At 39.9% G+C, this 19549-nt stretch overlaps 1 protein-coding gene across 1 annotated transcript; it reads left to right on the top strand.

Moving 5' to 3' along the window:
* Positions 1-1911: 1911 nt before the first annotated feature.
* ythdf3 (YTH N(6)-methyladenosine RNA binding protein 3) lies at positions 1912-17222 on the top strand. The gene is made up of 5 exons (XM_017716874.2): positions 1912-2314; positions 2837-2861; positions 3970-4049; positions 4388-6043; positions 16166-17222. The coding sequence occupies exons 1-5, from the start codon at positions 2291-2293 to the stop codon at positions 16187-16189; spliced, it is 1809 nt and encodes a 602-aa protein (XP_017572363.1). The 5' UTR covers positions 1912-2290; the 3' UTR covers positions 16190-17222.
* The last annotated feature ends 2327 nt before the right edge of the window (positions 17223-19549 follow it).

Raw genomic sequence — 19549 nt, forward strand, 5'->3', positions numbered from 1 at the left:
TACGGATGTCAAGGCAAGATCTTGAAGATCTTGAATCCACTTTTATAGAACTGCTTGTATGCTGGTCAGAAATGCAAAACAAAACCATTGTAGAACATGCAGGAATGTTTATCTGACACAGGAGTGGTGCACCGTACTACTGTGCAGTGTTGCTTGCACAAACTTGATCTGCAATAAAATGTCATCAGAAGAAAGCCTTACCTAAAAATGCTATGCAGAAGTCAATGTCTAAACATGCAAATCAACATCTCTATAAGCCAGAGGCAATTTTGGAACAAAAAGTGCTGTGGACTGATGAAGTAAAAACTGAATTCTCAATCATCAAGTTTATGTCTGGAGAAAAAAAAATGAGCAGCAATTGATGAAAAGAACACCTTGTAAACTGTTAAGCATGGGGGTGGGTCTGTTATGATTTGAGGTTGTATGACAGCCAGAGACAAAGGTAGTATTGTCACAATCAGTCATGATACTGAAGCTGAAAAGAGGCTGGCTTCTACGTCAGGATGAGGATCCAAAACATACCTCAAAATCCACCAAACTTGCAAGCTAAAGCTTTTGGAACGGCTCTGACAGACCACTGACATGAACACGTTTAGTCTCTATTATGCTATACCTAAGGGTTGTACAGTTGAACATCTGTATTTTTTGTCTCTTTGCACTCATCTGCTTTACACATCTGGTTTAAATATAGCACGGTGTTCCAGTGGACCTATACTTTGTTTCGCACACCTGTGGTGATAAAGAATGAAAAAGTTGACACTGTCTTTAACAAAGCTAGATAAAAGATGAAATTATGGTTCTGTAAGATTCTCTACATTTAAAACCTGAATTAGTCAGACATTTACCTCTTGACCTGTTGATAGCAGAGCTTTAAAAATGCATGTGGCTCAGAGGAGTAGGAAAATATGCTAGATAGCCTTTGGGCTGCTTAATCTTCTATTGCATGCATTACAAGAACAATGTTTTTAAAACTGTTCATCACTTTTCTTTCACAAAATGACCTGTTTATTAAAATTGAGCACAAATCAATAAAAAAAAAAAACAGGGTGTCCTTTTGGGGTAAGACGCCTTGAGAAATTGTGCGATACTAGAAAGGACTTATATAGAGCAGCATATCAAAATCAAGATTTTCTAAAAATCGAAATATTTGGAATGAATCTTAGTATACATTGTATACACTGTACATACATACTTTCACTTAAATTCACTCAAAGAGAGTTTATATAACTTGGTTTCCATATATGGTATGGGGAGCAAACAGTAAGTTTCTGCAACTTACTACATTAAAGGGGAATTCCAATTCCAATTTTTCTAAATTTCTGAATAATTCAGTCCTTGAGATGTAAACAGAGTCACTCAGAGTGGTTTAATGTGAAATGGTTCATTATAGGCAAAATAAAACTCGACTTTCAAAAATAAAACTGAATAGGTGTATTGCAAATTTATTAAAATAAACTGATAAAAGCCAAAGGTTTGTCAAAAAACTATCATAAAACAATGCCTTGGACATCAGACCGCATTTCTAAGCTCTTCATGTAATAACTTTCTGTGACGGAGCTTTTAGAGGTGGACGTCGGGTTCCTATCACCACCACTGGGTACGATTCGGACTCTGTAAGGTTCTCTAGAACGGAGCATTTCACACTAAACCCCTCTGAATGACTTTGTTTACATCTCAGCCATTATGTAGAATCATTTGAGTTCCTCTTTGAAGTCTTTTACTTTAAAAAGTGGGGACAATTCTTTTTTTCTGTGGTATGGGCCCTTTAAGTTACCTGGCTAACTGAGTAATCCTTCATGGAATACCCCCTGATGTAGCTCAGAAAGGTCTGACCTCCGGCTAAAGATTCAGCTGCAGGAGAATAAAACCACTAAACTGTCCAGAAGCAGGTGGGCTACATGACCGGAGGAGGGAAAACTGCCATTATACGTCGTGACTTTTCCTCGTCATCGGCGGAAGGTCAGCGAACACAACCGGAAAGCAAGACTACTACCCCGATCCGCCATTGTGGAGCAAAAGTGGGGGGAAAAACGGAAGGGTTGCTGTTTTACTCCCCATCGGACGACACGCTGAGTGAATGTTTCGGAGCGACTCGAGTCCCATTCTACAGTCCAGCAAGTCGACATCCGTGGCCTCCGTCGTCTAAAGCGTGAGAGAGCCGGTGGAGTTGGCCGAGGCGCAGCGGGGACAGAGCGAGAGCCAAGCGAGGATACAGCGCACAGGTAGCGGGCAGCAGTGGCAGCAGAGACCGTGGACACGCAGCACAGCAAGCAGCTCGGGCTCCTGGAGGATGTCTGCCACAACTGTCGACCAGGTAAGTTGAATGGCCGACTGGAGTGGTTTTGTTAGTATTCTCCTGACGCATTTTCCCTCGCTGTCTTTAGTGAGGCAGCTAGCTAACCTGGTCATGTCCGTTTTAAACGTATGTTGGAGCGAACGAGCTAGGTTAGCTAAGGAACGTTAGCGTTAGCTGATGGCTGTTGCTAGGCCGAATCATTTGCCATGTACCCCCCCCCTCTCTCCCTCTCTTTCCCTCCACGTACAGTCAAGTCATTGTAGACAGCTCATCCACATTGCACCACACTTTGTTTCTCATGTAACTATAGACCTTGTTTATGACCAGGTGAAGTACTTATTTATTTTAGCTTTATTTATTGACCACTGACACATCGCTAGCTTTTGCTGCTGCTGGGCAGATCGGGCCTCTGTCTTCAGAGCATGAAGACATTTGTCGATCAGCGATGCTGCTAAATGCATCCCAACAGAGTCTGTTTCATTTTTTTTGTCTTTTCTCCCTTCTTGTCGTCGCTCTCATGCCCTGCCAACGCCGTAACAGAGACCTAAAGGACAAGGAAATAAAGGTACGTCACCTGTTGGAGTTACGATTAGACTTTTTACAGTCGTGCTGGATGCTATGCAGTGATGTTTAAAGGGCCCATAACGTAGACAGCACGAATTCCCCCCTGCTGTTATGTTTTTTCCAAGTAAGAAAGGATTGTAATGCTGTATGTAAATATTACAAACGTTTTGAAATATTCTGTTCCCTTTTCCACATATGGAAACGGCCAAAACAGCAATTCAACTGCAATCCACTGTTTTTGTGTGGTCAACATTTTACATACGTTAAGCCAAATGCAGCTGAGCCTCACCTATTCATACTGAAGTTATAAGCAGTGTTTCAGCTCAGAATGATGAGCTCTGAATGATGCGCAGTACAGTGCAGCCAGTAAGAAGAGGTTGTGTACACATCAATTTTTAAAGCACAGTTGCAAAAATGGCTTCTTAAAATACGATGAATAAAAAAGGTCATGTAAAAGTGAATTTTGAGTGTTTTAAGTCTATAAACCCACGTGTCAAAAGTGGACCCAAAAACACAGGGACAGTGTAGGATTTGGGCCCTTTTTAGCATTTTTTGTGTTTGTGTAGTATTTTATGTCTTTCTAAGATGTACTTATATTCCAGCTAAGTCTGGACCAAAATATAATATTAAATCTCAGTTCTATGGATTGTACAGATACAAGACAAACAGAAAAAATGCTGTACATATTTTTGGATTGAGATGTATGGGGCAGCCAACTTGATGCCGCACAAAAACAGCTGGGAATAACAGTTATTTAGGGCTGGGTATTATGATCACGTTTGTTGTTATTGTGATAAAGTACTTGACAATATGTTATGATATGATTTTCTGGGTATGTTGTGTATATTGTAAGGACTTAAAAAACAATTAGCAATTTAAAAACAAAGAAGAGTATAAATAGTCCTGTTTAATTTGATTTAGTATAGCAGACAATATGTGAAATGGTGCCCAGCCCAATAATAATTGTATTAATAGGATTTTTTAATGTAATATTGCTTGCTCTTAGTTATGCGTTCCCACTTACCAGATTTAAAAAAATATATACACATTATGTGTTGTGAAATTGCCCACTCTACTGTTAATGCTGTTTTTCTGCTTGTTTTCTGCAGTGCAAAACGGTTCAATGCATCAGAAGGATGCTGTAAATGATGACGACTTTGAGAATTACTTAAGCAGCCAGACAAATCAGGTGAGCGGAGTCCTAAACATCACATTATGTTCTAAACAAATTTATTGTGCAGTTAATTTTCAGAGAAGTGCTTGGCTGTGTAGTGTATAAGATACTGGATGATTGTTTGTTCAGCTAAAAAGCTACATTCATTCATAAACATCTAGTATATTAAATCTGTCTGCAGTATGTATGTATGTATGTATGTATATATATATATATATATATATATATATATATATATATATATATATATATATATATATATAAAAAAATTTTTTTTAGTTTTTCTTCAGACCTTTTATGGAGACAATTTTATATATATAGTCACCTTTTATTTTAAATTATTTTCCATACAGAGTAATAGCTACCCACAAATGTCTGACCCCTACATGCCCAGCTATTATGCCCCATCCATCGGATTCCCTTACTCTCTGAGTGAAGCTACTTGGTCTACCGCAGGAGACCCTCCTATGCCCTACTTGACCACTTATGGACAGATGAGCAATGGTGAGCACCATTTCATCCCGGATGGAGTATTCAGCCAGCCTGGAGCTCTAGGCAATACACCTCCTTTTCTCAGCCAACATGGATTTAACTTCTTTCCTGGCAATGCAGACTTTTCCACCTGGGGCACCAGTGGCTCACAGGGACAGTCTACGCAGAGCTCAGCGTACAGCAGCAGCTACGGCTATGCCCCCAGCTCTCTGGGCAGGGCCATTGCGGACGGACAAGCAGGGTTTGGCAGTGACACGCAGCTTAGTAAAGTTCCGGGTCTCAGCAGTATCGATCAGGGCATGGCTGGACTCAAGCTTGGGTCCGACATGGCGGCTGTCACTAAAACTGTGGGTTCTCCTCTTGGAGGAACCGCAGGTATGAGCAGTATGGCAGCCAACAGCATGCCACCTGTAAGCTCTTCTGCTCCTAAGCCCACATCATGGGCAGCTATAGCTAAAAAACCTGCTAAGCCACAACCTAAGCTAAAGCCTAAAACCAATACTGGTATGGGAAGTGGTGCTGTGATTCCTCCTCCTCCTATAAAGCATAACATGAACATTGGTACTTGGGATGATAAAGGCTCCATCACAAAGCCACCCCTTGCTCAGCAGATGCTGCCACCTCAGCCCCTGGTGCAACAACAGCTCCTGGCCCAGCCTCAGCCCTTATTGCAAAGCCCACTGCCTCCACAGCCTCAGCACCAGCAGCTCCAGCTGCAGTCCCCCCAGCCTCCTCAGCAGCTCCCCCCAGGTCCCCCTCACCCTCTCCAACACCATCCCTCTCAGCCTGGTCCCCCTCAGCCCCCGCACCCACTCCCTCAGCAGAACGCACCACCTCAAAACCGTTGGGTGGCCCCAAGGAACCGGGTCGCGACCTTCAACCAGAACAGTGGGGCTGAAAGCTTTGGTCTGGGTCCTGGCCTTCCCTTGAGTACCTCGCCCTCCTCCAGTGAGGTCCACCCCGTGCTGGAGAAACTCAAAGCCCTCAACAATTACAACCCCAAAGACTTTGACTGGAACTTGAAGAACGGACGGGTATTCATAATCAAGAGCTACTCGGAGGACGACATCCACCGCTCCATCAAGTACTCCATCTGGTGCAGCACCGAGCATGGCAACAAGCGCCTGGACGCCGCCTACCGCTCACTGGGGGCCAAGGGCCCGCTTTACCTGCTGTTCAGTGTCAATGGCAGTGGCCACTTCTGTGGTGTGGCCGAGATGAAGTCCACAGTGGACTACAATGCCTATGCCGGCGTCTGGTCTCAGGACAAGTGGAAGGGCAAGTTTGAAGTGAAATGGATCTTTGTCAAGGACGTGCCCAACAACCAGCTGCGGCACATCCGCTTAGAAAACAATGATAACAAGCCCGTCACCAACTCCAGGGACACTCAGGAGGTGCCCCTAGAGAAGGCAAAGCAAGTGCTTAAAATTATTGCTACTTTCAAGCATACCACCTCAATCTTTGACGATTTTGCACATTACGAAAAGCGGCAGGAGGAGGAGGAAGCCATGCGAAGGGTAAGCATGGCTCTCCAGCACACTCCACAATAGCTGAAAAATCTCTCCATCTATAGATCTCACCGATCCTATCGCTCGAACAGTATTGGATTAGAACAAAGTCAGCATGTCCATTCATTTCAAAGAGAGGGCTGTTATTAGTGCTTGAATTTGCAAGCCAAATCAGTGTTTCTGTATTATTTGTGCTTCAAAGGCGGGCATTGGAAAGCATCATTATTTGCCAAGAATGAAACTAGGCCTATATTAGGAAGACAGTGAATGTGGAAATTGTAACAAATCTAAAATCTTTATTGTATTCAATTGTTTGGTAGCTAAGGCTTGTTACTTAGAAGTTCCGCGAATCGCAAGGGCCCAACAGATGGGTTCAGAGAAAGACATCATGTAATGAGTGGTAATTAAAGGGAGGTTGTAACCTCATAACTTAATACCAAAGAACTGGCACTAACTGGTGACGACATACAGCAAACAGATGTCCCATTAATAGATGTTACATTGACATCATTTCCTGCCCACACAACACAAATTATTAATGACCGTGCCCATTACCTCAACATCAGCTACTTTCCATTTCCATCTGTGCTGTATGACAGCAGAGATTCTTTATAATATATTAGACTGCAATACATGTGGATGTGATACTATGTCTAATTTAACCCGGTAGGTACTAGCTGGAAGGAAATTAGGGATGCACAGTGATATCGGAACTATATTGATATTGGTGGATAATTGTTATTAAAAGATAATTCTTCATTGGCATCAAATCTGTAATTCAGATTTGACCGGCAGAGCTGGGTGTTAGAATTAAATATCTCTGTGGAACCATTCCGCGTGCATATTATTAATGTTGGTGCTTCTTTATTAGTCCTCAATCTGTTGCAGTTGGTAAATATTCCCACTCGCAGCACCTCAAACTTATTTGTGGTGTAAGATACGCCCACTTTCAGTTTATAATTTGAAAGAAAATATAAAATTATTGGTAAGTATCAAATCAGTATCGAAATGAGTGTCTGTATTTATCAAGAAAAAGCCCGTCATTCAGTCATAAAGTGAATAGTACTCATTCTCAAATCTGATTGGCTGAGCCAGGTCTATAGTCATTGTAAAGTAACTGATGTACATGCACTTATGAGCACATTCAACTGAATCCTGTATTAAGGCACCAAGATAATAGAAAGCAGCCGTGTTTACATGCGGCCTGATAATAAAACGACTAATAAATCAATCAGAACAAGGTACGTCCATGTATACACCTCAGTCGAAATAGACCAGTCTGATTGAGGCCATTCGGCATAAAAATTCTATCCAATTGAACAAGGTGGGTAATCCTGTATATCAAATCAATAGAAGATTAGTAGTCATGTAAGCACCTGTATCTGATTCCCAATCGTAATGTATAAGTACATTCTGCTTGTGCGTCGCGTCATAGCATAAGTTTATAATGTTCAACATGGAGGGAGCAGAAACTGGTCTGCAGAGGTGGCGAAGTTTATGCTTTGTTCAAAGTTTGTGCTTTGAACTTTAAAAGACGGCGATGGGATGAACGTCCAGCTTATGAGTCTCAGAACGTGACGTCTTCCTCTCGCATTCTTTAAACAGTACATGTGAAGTACGTTTTCCTGAGTCTGACATCATTTTAAAGTACTTGAAAACACAAGCCGCCAACTGAAAACTCACGTAACACAATGCTGATCGTCTCACTCTGACTGGACTTACGTGATGCTCGTTGTCATAGTAACGTAAGTGGTTCACTACGCGTGTATAAATTTGGATTGGATTACTTGTAATGTGCATGTAAACGGAGATTTTCCATCAGATTGTTGAGTTGAGTGAGCATATAAACACCTCAGTCTTAACATATAATTGGAATGAATTCAGTCGGATCAGCAAAAATAAACATAGCCAGTGTTCCTTATTTGTACAGAATGAAGTGCTGGTAGGTGGGGCCAAGCATGAGCATGTATTTGACGTAAACGGGCCAAAACCATTCTAAACGTGTCCTACACACTTCAGAGTGTGCAGCTACGACATCGTTGTTTTATGTAGTGTGGATAATTATTTTCGATATGGTACGTTGTTGTAGTTGTGCTCTCACCATCTCAAAAAAAGGTTTCAAACACCACCGTTTTTAACTGCATGCTTCATTTTCTAGTAGGCCTATCCAGCAGTTGTTGTTGCCTCTTGTGCCTTTGTACATTCAGTCTAACAGCTTTTAACTTTAATGATAAATTTGTCTTTTCAAACAGGAACTGTTGTGTTAAATAAAATAGAAAATTGTATTTTTAACCAATAATGTTGGTAGAACAGTTATTTGTCTGTTAACAGTTAATTGTTTAGTCATGTAGTCAGCTTCTAAGCCAGCTTTAATGATCGATACAAATGAATATGTGTGAATGTGTGTTCTGGCATCAGCATGGACAGATACATACATGAAAAATATAGACGTCTCTGTCAACAGAAGTCCAGAATGTTCCCTAATACAAGTAGTCCAGATGGTTCATATGCAAGTGTCTGGGTGCAGTGGGAGTATTAGTTATAGATGTGGTAATTCTTAGGCAGTAGTAAAGGTTACACAAGCATTTACTGTATATGGCAGGTCAGCACTTTGGGGAATTGGGTTTTGCAGAGAGCCTGATTTCCAGTACATTTGATTAATAATCTCTCCTGGATTGTGTGGACAGTAATTAATTAAAGTACACTCATTCCAAAGGCCAGTGTTTTGTTTTTTTTTTTTTTTTTTTTTTTTTTTTTTTGTCTCTTCTCTCCAGGCTTACCTTTTTGGGGGGTTGTCTTGTTCCCCTGTTTGATTCCTAGAAAAAGATTTATAGAGCGTAATCCTAAAACATAGGCTAAGCCAGGGCAAAGCATATTTCACCGCAGAGAGAAATATCTCTGACAGGTTCTGAATGATTTAAAAAGTATTTAGTACTGGTAGCATGGGGTTCATCCAAGTTAAACATGTTTGTTTGCTTGTCTCGCTTGTTTTCTTCCATGACTTTGCGAAGAGATTTGCTGTGACGGTACATGCTGCACACTCTGACATTACAAATTACTTTGTACCTGCTGGGCCGACTGGATGTAAATGTTTGGGTGCTTGGCACAGGTAATGTTTGGCTGCCTTCTTGATAGACTGTGATTTGGATATACACAAACCTTTAACTTGTATTGCAGTCTTATGTAATTTTCCATCATTTTCAGAGAGGATTGTCACACATTACTTGTTGTTGAACAGAACATTTGTGGATGTGGCCTATGGAAACAAACGTTTCCTGCTTTTTTGGTATTTCTTTTTACATGATGATAATACATTTGCACAAATTGTGTCATGTGAGAGATTGAGATGTGGTGATCTCTCATGTAACTGTGTAGAACAAAAAATTCAGCAGTATGTATATTATAGGGAAGTTGGTGAGTCTGAAGTTGAGAGATGGAAACATGGTTAAATGCAACTTTTTTTTGTTAGCATTTTTATAGTGAAAAGTATGTTTAAATGGAAAAGCTGCTGACTGTCAAAAATAAAAAAAAAGTTTTTTGCACATTTTCATTTTATTGCTTTCAATTGAAATTATTATTATTATTTTTTTAATTCAACATTTCATACACTACACTGCAGCGAATCCACATAACCAGGACTGATGATACTATCTTTTTAATGAAACGTGCTGTCAATCATTGTTCTTTAAGTACTGACAACATCCACAATATGCCCAGAAAGCATTTTGTGAGTGTGTGATGTGTATCATGGTGAATATTAGTGCAGGACAATGACCTTTATTGTTATCATGAGAAGTTACTTGACCATACGTTACAATATGGTGTCTATTCTAAGAACTTAAAGAACAATGACAACTGTATATTTATTTAAAAAGAAGCATAGTTAGTTCTGTTTAAGTGGATTTATTGAAGCACACAGTATGTGAGATGTTGACATAATAATTGTATTCATAGTATTTTTTGAATCTGACACTTTTGTTGTTCCTTCCACCTTGCGTCATAAATAGTGAGACAGGTTTTGTGTCATGACATATTTTCCGTGTGATCCATCTGTAATGAATATTGTCATTGGTGGCCACTAAGCACAGTTGGTTGGGTGCAGGTGACAGCAGGAATATCGCAGTGCTTCACAACACTTTCACGATATATAATATCAGTCACAGTATTTATTGTTTCTGAGGTTTGATCAGTTGGAACAGATAAAGAACATTTTTTGTAAGCAAAACAAACAAAAACTGTGAATACATTGGGCCCTATTACCAACCATTCTTAAGAAGAAATGTCTTCTTAAAACGTACTTAGACAGTTTTGACATTCACTGGTGTTTACTTATTTAAGATTAGTTCTTGGGTAAGAGAAGAATCTACATACACTCATTCGCACAAAGGTGCAAACAGTTCTGCGGTTTAAAAACACATCATGAATCTGTAGACTTGTTGTAGACCCTTCCTCAAGAACAGATTTAAGAAAAGACAGGAAGATAGTGGTGAACGAGGCTGATTGAATTGTATGCAAAGGTTTACATACTCTGCACTGAATCCAATTATACAGAGCTATTATTACTTTTAGGGATATTTTTACTGTGTATGTTGCATCTAGTTAGCAGTGTCCAAAGCTGGTTGATGAACAAAGCAGTGTTCATAAGATGCATATGTTTACTATGGTTTTGGGCCATTTACTTCATATAGGCAGTGTCTGTGACCAGTTTGACTGCAAACATGGGTGCATGAGTGAAATTGTGGATAAAATGAAATTTTGTCATTCAGAATCTTTCAAGAGAGAATAGCGATGCACCCAGAAATCAGTTGTGTACTATAAACTAAATGGTGTGTACACTGGCCATGCTCCCTTTTTTAAGCGCATTGAAAAGGAACGGGTTATTCTTGGAGAAACTGTTGGTAAGAAATTCTTCTACAAAACATCTGAACTTTTTTGGACGAGATGAAGTTCAAGGATGCATGTGCTTAGTATCCATCGATTATTAGCACATGTTTTATTGGGTAATATGTTGTACAGAACTGTCCAAACTGAAATAGAGGTTTGAGATTTAAGACAGATCTCCCTGCTTTCTGCTGACCCTGCGTTTTCCCTGTAGTGTATTGACCACACTGCCAAGCTGATTAATTTGTACTGTGTTACTCGCTCCTGAATATTTCAGTAAGGTGTAACGGGGAGGCCTGAATTGTAGCTGTGGGGGGTGGTAGGGAGTGGGTGGCTGACAGATCTTATTCTCAAACATAGTCATTCTAGATTTGTATTAGTCACCTTTTGGCCTTTCTCACACTGACATGGTCAATTGTCTGGTGCTCTGCTCACACGTATTTCTTCGTTGTTGTAGTTTTACTTAAATTGTTGTGCACAACTCTGGTTTTGTCAAACATTTTGATTGTATATTCCTTAGAAATGTAATGTCTTGTCCATCTTTTTCTTGTCTAATAGAAGTAATAAGAGAAAAACATGTCATTCATGATTGATGCAACCATCTAACTGTTGTCTGTATCATTAGGATATTGTGGGTTCCCTGGTGATGCTACATGGTTTTGGTGGCACTTGCCATCCATGGCCAGGAGTCCAAGAGAGCACAACTGGTCTCGCTCTCTGGGTGGGTAGGATGGCCCCCTCAGCGCAAAGCTAGCTACTGCAGGCATCCATGACTGGTGTTACAGAACCTGGTTCCCCCAAGCTGATGTAGTGTTAGCGGCACTTGGGAAAGGTGCAGTGGCCCTTCACAGGGAGCTTGCGCTAGCCTTCATCCTCCTAGTGCTGGAAGTATAATATTATTGGGGGAGTCCTAACTAGTGGGTGGAATTGGAAATGACAGGGTTGGGGGGAAAAAAATATCATGAGCTAAAACAAAGTTCACTGGCTGGTTTCACTGGTTTCACCTGAAAGATATAATAAAAAATGACTAACATTGATTTAGGGCTTAAAAATTCTGATAATTGATATTATATTGTCAGAAATTAAACATACTCCAATAATTTTAATCAGTGCTGTACTGGCTGATGTACTGGTGGTCCTCAATTGTCAGGTTTCTTAAAACAGCTGAAGGTTGTATAGGTGCTGTTGATTTCTATTAATTAGTTCTTATTTTATTTATTTATTTTATCAGTTTACTTCATAGAAAGTTTTATTTGCAGCTATAACACTAGCTTTTTACCAAATGTCTGTTTGGATGTCTTTCGTCTTTTTTTTTCCCTCAAAATTTACACTAAACTGGTGAAATTACATTCAGATTTACCAGTTTAGTCAGCAATTCTGAAACATAAGTGAGCAGGTGGCAACGGTGTTAGCAGTCTCTACTTACTCTAGTCTCTACTACTAGCAGACACTGTACTGAGCCGCTGCCTTATCGGTGGGACTTCTACAAATACAGATAAATGTATGGGACCTCATATCATGTCATTTCTTCGTTTTAATTAATGTTGTAGCTTATACCTTTAGCTACCTACTTGTAATATGTCTCAAATTACTGTGTTGTGGGCCACAACTTCTCATTAGGTTAATTCTCTAAAGCTTCTCCAACCCAACTGTTGCTATAAAACAACGCACTTGTGGGCAGAGCATGGATGTATAAACTGTTGAACATCGTTACATGTAGCTTGTTGGAGTCTCATAAATAGTCGTAGGCTGAAGGAATGTGAAAAGTAATTGTAAGATTCAGTACTGAAGAGTGTGGTAATATTTTCAGGTGAGCCTGAGGAGTGAAACTGACTGATATCGTTTGTTGAATAAATTCCTGCCGTAAGGGATGTTCCTACCACTGTTCGGCTGGTATAATGAAGATAATTAATGGCACGGTGACATCAGGGTCTTTCATTCCCTACATCCTCTCTGAAGGAACACTTTTTCTTTTAAGTTATAATTCCGGTCTACATTCCTAGGTCGTCGTGCTGTGGGTGGGTAAAGTATCAGTATGCCTTGTTCTTGATAGACACCATAAGAATGTTGACATGGAAAACAGAGATCCTCTGTTTTTACCTGAAAAGCTATAATGTATAGGCAATATATTATATATCATAATGAATTAATGCATGGTGTGTATCATGGTGTCAGTTCTTCCACAGCGCAGGCTGTTTTCATTAAAAAGTGGTTTTGGCTTGTTAAAGGGCAAATCCACTGATTTTTCAGAATGTCTGCACAACTTAAGTGTTAAAATGTTTACTATTGATTCACAGTGGTTTGATTTGGAGTGGTCCATTCTAAAGAAACCTGCCAAGTCAGAAATGTTCACAGTGGTGTTGATTGGAAGCAGACCTCCAAAGAGTGCAATGCCTCTAAACAATGACCTCACAAAGTTACTGCATGAAGTGGTTGTATATAAGCTACCGGAGACATTTTACAATGGCTTGGATAAAATTTTGGCCTAAACTACATTTTTAAAATTCATAAATGGTGTAAGGCCAAATTGTCCCCAAAGAATATATTTCCTGTGCATGTCTTTTTTTTTTTTTTTTTTTTTTAACCGTCATCACCTTTTACATACAAAAATTTTAAAATGACCGTTCACTTGTAGACAAAATGACCCTTAATTCCTGTCATTATCACTATAAAGAAGAAATGTGAGTTGATGGTTTCTGAATGAACCATTTCACATCAAACCATGCAGCTGACTTAGTTTACATCCCAGTGATTCAATTATGCAGAAATTTTGAAACATTGGTGGAATTCTTCCTTTTAGTTATGCAAAAATGGATGCTGCACAGCACCGATTTTGAAAATTAGAAAAAAAGTCATTGTTCTTGTAGCTTTAGCTAACATTTTAAAAGTACGGCCCTGTTGGTTTGTGTCTGTTTCAACTCATCAGATTTCCGAAAAATGAAATATTGTGATGTGAATGTGATTACCCCCCCCTCCCCCAGTCCAGTTCAGTCCAATAACTTTAGTACTGAACATTTGCAGCACTGATCTTAATGTTTTCATTTAGAGGAGATGAAGCTGGAGGTGGGCGATATAGCAAAAATGTAATATCACAATGCTTTAAAAGGTTTTCATGAAGTGCCATATGTCATGAAATATATTATGGAGAAGACAAAGGTGCCACATCATAAAACTAGTGCAATGAGTGCAATGATTTGTTCACCATTTCATGTCCTGTGCTGCACTAAATCCAGTTACGAGTTATGTTATTTTTGTAATTTAACATGCAGTTGGGAAATGTTTTTAGGTACTGACAACATCAGAAAACATAGTGACAATTTGTAGATTAAGGTTAAGATCAAGTGACCCTTATTAGTCCCACAAAGATGAAATTTTGGCTCCGCATTTAACCCATCCGTGAAGTGAAACACCACATACTCACCAGTGAATGCATACACACTCTGGGGCAGTGAGCACACTAGCCCGGAGCGGTGGGCAGCCCTATCCGCAGTGCCTAGGGAGCAGTTGTTATAACAAATACTGTCATATTCCCCAGCTCAGCTGGACTGCTGATTAATTAAGTAAAATCCCTTCATATTTTGTATTTAGTGACTGATGGGTTGTTTTTTTGCCTAGTTTTAAAATGACTAGTTTAATGTTCACTTTTGATTGAATTTGATTGCTCTATCTGATGCCCTACCTACACGATTTGAAAATACCTCCAGTAATGTCGTATCGTTGTTATGTGCTTAATGGCGCAACCTTTAAATTGATGGGTTTTATTTGGTGGAGTACTTATTATTTCTTTAGCAGAAACCATGTTGTAGTGCGAGAATGTCAAAATGGGCCAAAGTACTGTTGATCTACTGTGGTCTACCCTCATCTAATGCCCTGAATTCAGATCATAAAGACCTTGCTAATTAGCTAAAATGCTGAATCAGGTGTGCTCAGTCTGCAGTGTTTTGGCCTGTTTGGACTGGAGCCTGACACATGTTGTAGTGAGCTTGAATACCTTTGTGTTTTGTATAGGCTATTGAGTTTGTATTGCTCGAATGTGCTTGTGCAGCAGCCTGCTCTATCTTTTTAGATGTTTGCTTTAAACTGGACATGGTGTGTTGCACTGCCATTGGTAAAGCAGGACATTTGGAACACTTTAATTTTTAACCACGGCTTGTGAGGAGAAAACGTGACTGGAATCTGTTTTGTACATGGTTTTGGTGGCATGTTCCTCACGTTAAATGGCAGAAAACACTTGTTTAGACTCCGGCGAATAAAAAAATTTTTTTGGCCCTTTTTTATTATTTTAAATGAGCATACGAAACAGAAACTACAAGGTCATAAAGAAATCACTTGTGTTATTGATCAAATCTGCTGTCTGGAAGACCTACCTGTGCTAACAACAAATAAACAATTTACATCAAATGAACTTACACATTACTGTATATAAGCTACAGAATTTACCACAAAATTCAGTGTCCTTGACATGTGACAATGGCTGCTCATCCAAGGCAGTGAATTCCATTGTTTTTCAGTTTAGGTATAGATTTCAAAAACTGTGGGTGGATGGATGGATGGATTTCAAGAACTGTGGCTACAGATGGCATTTGTTGACATCTGCTTCTGCTGTTTTGCTGTGTTCTGTGTACAGAGTGGAATGTAGTATTTTCACGTCATCTTAAATCTGTAGTAGAGAAGTGACTCGGCGCAGGTATCCTCCCTTGATGCTCATGAACACGCATGAATGGAGATTATAAATCAATTGTCTAACATCTTTCATAGAAACTGCAAATTACTCCGCTTTTTTCCCCACCAAAAGTGCTGCTTTCATTTTTTTTCTTGGCTGAAATATTTGCCACCATTGCCAAATTTGGGATTAGATTTCCACTTTAAAAACGGTTCCACATTGCAGATATTTAAACAGCTTTATTCTCTTCTGGACATGCCTCCCTATTGCAGGTTCTGGAAAACGTCAGTTTGTGGCACTTCTATGACGAATAGAGCGCAAAAATTGTCTCGAAGGATCGGAGGTAGATTTGACTTAAAATAGATGATATGCAGTCCACTAAAATATGCCTGGATTGGAGGGATCCACTGAACCGATGGCCATCCCTTAACATGGCGTTACATTTTGCCTGTATCACACAGCCCTATAATTGAATGAACATGTTAAGTCCAGTTCATCTAGACCTGCTCAATGTTCCTCTGGTGTGTTTTACTGTCTGTTAGATCATCTCATGCTCTCTTCTCTCCTTTTCTGTGCTTTTTTTGCAGGAGCGAACTAAAAATAAACAGTAACCTTACAGAGGTCTCCCTGCTAGAACTTCAACACTAATAATGTAGAACCTTGAATATTGCCTAACCACAGAGGAAGAAGGGGGTTCTGATCTATTTTCTGCTGAAGACCATGTATGAACACTTAACACAACCATGGACTATTTGTGTCAATTTTTGATGCATCTGCCCTTACTCTTGAGTCTCTCACAAAAAAAAAAAGAATTACTGCAAATTGCTCACTTAAAACTGTATCTTTAAGCACTTTGTCCTTCTAAAAGCTTCTACCAGTTACCCTTAATAACTCTCACCGGACTTCTGTTTGGTATTAACTGACTAACCTGTGTAGTTGGTTTGGAGGAGTATTTCACCAGACTTATTTTTTAGGTTGATCATTTCTTTGTTTTTTGTTATTTGTTTGTCTGTTTTTTGGTTCTTTAATTTGGGTTTTTGTAACTTTCCTCACAATTTCAGCGCTCTGCACTCGAGCGCCCTCAGAGGAGACAACAAAAAGCATATGTATAATGACAAATCTTTACTTGAATCTGTGAAGCTGTGTGATTTTCTCCAGTTAGAGAGCAGGACTGAGGGCAAGGCGTTCATTTCCGCCTGACAGAAGTTGGAATCATGTCCGTTGTTGTAGACTGAATCCCCTCCACCACCCCTCTCCCATTGTATCAGCATCAGTTTGTGTACCAAAAGATAATAATTATGCAGCTTGGTGGACGACACCAGTTAATGCACATTTTTTTTTTTTGTTTGTTTTTTTGTTTGTTTTTTTTTTTTTCCTTGTACTTGTCATTCAAAAGTGCATTTGTCTAAGGAGAAGCTCGCTCTCTGATGCCATACCCTCACAGCTGCCCGCTCCTCTAAAGTCTATGTACCTCACTCTGAAGCAGGCCTCGTGCTCGCCAGCACCTCTGTGATGCTTTCGGGAAAACTCCACTCACCCACACGACCCCAGCCCCCATCCTGGTGGGTTTTGTCCCGAACGCAGGAGCAGTCTTCTCCTTTAGTGACTCACTAGCTAAATAAACATTATCCATGTTTAGCGATACTATGGTTTGAGTTTTTACTTTCCATTTAAAAGAAATAATGGGCTCTTGGTCACATTTAGGAGCTCCAGAACATTGACGCATTTCACATTGTCCAGATTTCTGTCGTGTTGCATGAGAGATTTTTTTTTTTTTTTTTTTTGTTTTGGCATTTGAAACGATATATATATATTGAGCATTATTCTGAGGACATGCAAAAAGAAAAATATATAATCTATTTAGGTCTTGATTATAAATGATTGAATGATTAAATGCATTGCTGTGGACAGTATAGGACAGTCAAATGGCCCCTCTGCCGGTGGCCTATGGCCCAGGTTGCCGGTATCAGAGACCCGATCCCTCCATTAAGGCCTGATCCTCGACAACATCTGTGAGTAATATAGCGCACTTCTCGTCTGTGGTATTTCCTGTTTGTTCATTAGCTGCCTTTTCCATAGGTCCAGTGTAGGCTTCTCTCTCTTTCTCTCTCACCCCCCACCCCAACCTACCCCCGTCCTCTCTCTCTCTCTCTCTCTCTCTCTCTCTCTCTCTCTCTCTCTCTCTCTCTCTCTCTCTCTCTCTCTCTCTCTCTCTCTCTCTCTCTCTCTCTCTCTCTCTCTCTCTCTCTCTCTCTCTCTCTCTCTCTCTCTCTCTCTCTCTCTCTCTCTCTCTCTCTCTGCTGTATGTTGTGCTGTGAGCATGTGGCTAAGCCTCTGCTGAATGCTGGAAGGGCAGCACCTCACTTTTCCACGGCCGGATTGGCGTTCTGGATGGAGTCGAAGGATTATAAATCCCCTGCGAAAAAGAAAGGAAAAAAAAAAAAAAACACCACCTCTCACCCCCGTCCCCCCGTGTGGTTTGATTTGTGGCCATGTTTGTATGGGTTACTGTAAAATCGATGCTTCGTAATGATGCTAAATGCTAATTGCATTATGATGTGATTAATTAATCTGATTTTAAAAAATAAATATAGATTTATGGAAACAGAAAATTGTCTGATTGAAGTGCACGCATTGCTCACATGGCAACACACATTTCTTTTAGCTGAAATCAAAGACATTTAATTCAACAGAGAGGGGTCTCTTGCATCTAACCCTACTTCTTTGAGGGGCCGTATAAAATATTTTACTGTTAAGATGAAATTGATGCAACACTATCGGTGTTTTGTTACTGCAGAGTCATTGAATTTTTTTATCATTAAATTGAGCAGTACCTGCTTCTACCACTTACTGGCGCCAGTGTAAAGGTTTAGTGATAGGAGCTGAAGTAATAAATGACTAATGCACTAGAGGGCACCATTGTTCAATACAAGCTTATTTCCCTAACAATTGCAGGGCCCAAAATGGTTCCCAGGAAAATATTAGTGGTACATTTTTGGACGAAAACGTCATAGTTTTGCTGTCTAATTGGCTTAATGCTTTTCAGTAGGGACCATGGTTTCCTGTAGAACACCTTTAGAACTCATTAGGAATCTATCAAATGCCTTTGGAATCAGCCGTTGGTCACTTGCTAAACCATGAGGATTCCTTACATGGTGATACCAACCCATCACAAATGCCAAACATTATAAAACCAGAAACTATGAAAATCAAATCTTTGGTAGGGTTTGATTATTGATTATTTGGACAATCGATTTTTTACAGGCAAAACAATAGAAATAGACATATGGAAACTCTAGCCAGCCATGCAGAGCCTTTCCAAGATTATTTTTTTCTCCGTATTTGTAAAAGATCAACAAGGAAGGCGGTTTCTTCACTTCTTTCGAAGCGAGGATCGAGTTTAATCAAATAATTGATAACTTTAATCTGTGAGTAAGAAAAACGTGGGCCTTTTACAAAATCAGCATCACTGTGCGAAACTAAAGTTGACCTCATATTCGAGTCTGTTCCATGACAAATGCCAGGACGTAAACAGCTGCACCAGTTAAGGTGGAACTGAAAATTCCTGATCGTCCAAGATGGTTTGCCGCAGGAAATGAGAGGAAATCTGAGAATGCGAGAATAAACAGGAGTTCTGCTCGTTGTGTCTGGGCTGATAGCTAGAAGTCGTGTATTTCTCTGTCTCTCCTGAAAACTCCACTTTAATCAGGGTCTTATTACAACACGCCTTGTCTAAACTCTACCTTTTTTTTAAAGGCAATTAAAGAGCAAGTCCACCATTTTTTCAACATTTCTGAGTAATTTAGTCATTGAGATGTCATAACCATCAACCACCAGTGAACCTCCATGCGCCTGAGTTTGTATATGTAATGCAGATAATGGTGAAATACCATTTTTCTTTCGGGACTATTTTGCCTTATAACACCCTGCATGTGCCGTTCCGACATGAATGGATAAAAACAGATTGATAA

Source organism: Pygocentrus nattereri, chromosome 24, assembly GCF_015220715.1.
Source record: "Pygocentrus nattereri isolate fPygNat1 chromosome 24, fPygNat1.pri, whole genome shotgun sequence".
NCBI lineage: Eukaryota > Metazoa > Chordata > Actinopteri > Characiformes > Serrasalmidae > Pygocentrus > Pygocentrus nattereri.

Excerpts from the sequence above, each read along its gene's own strand:
- ythdf3 (XM_017716874.2), top strand. The coding sequence starts at position 2,291 with ATGTCTGCCACAACTGTCGACCAG. Across the intron at positions 2,862-3,969 it reads TAAAGGACAAGGAAATAAAG|TGCAAAACGGTTCAATGCAT; the intron begins GTACGTCACCTG and ends TGTTTTCTGCAG. Across the intron at positions 6,044-16,165 it reads AGGAGGAAGCCATGCGAAGG|GAGCGAACTAAAAATAAACA; the intron begins GTAAGCATGGCT and ends CTTTTTTTGCAG.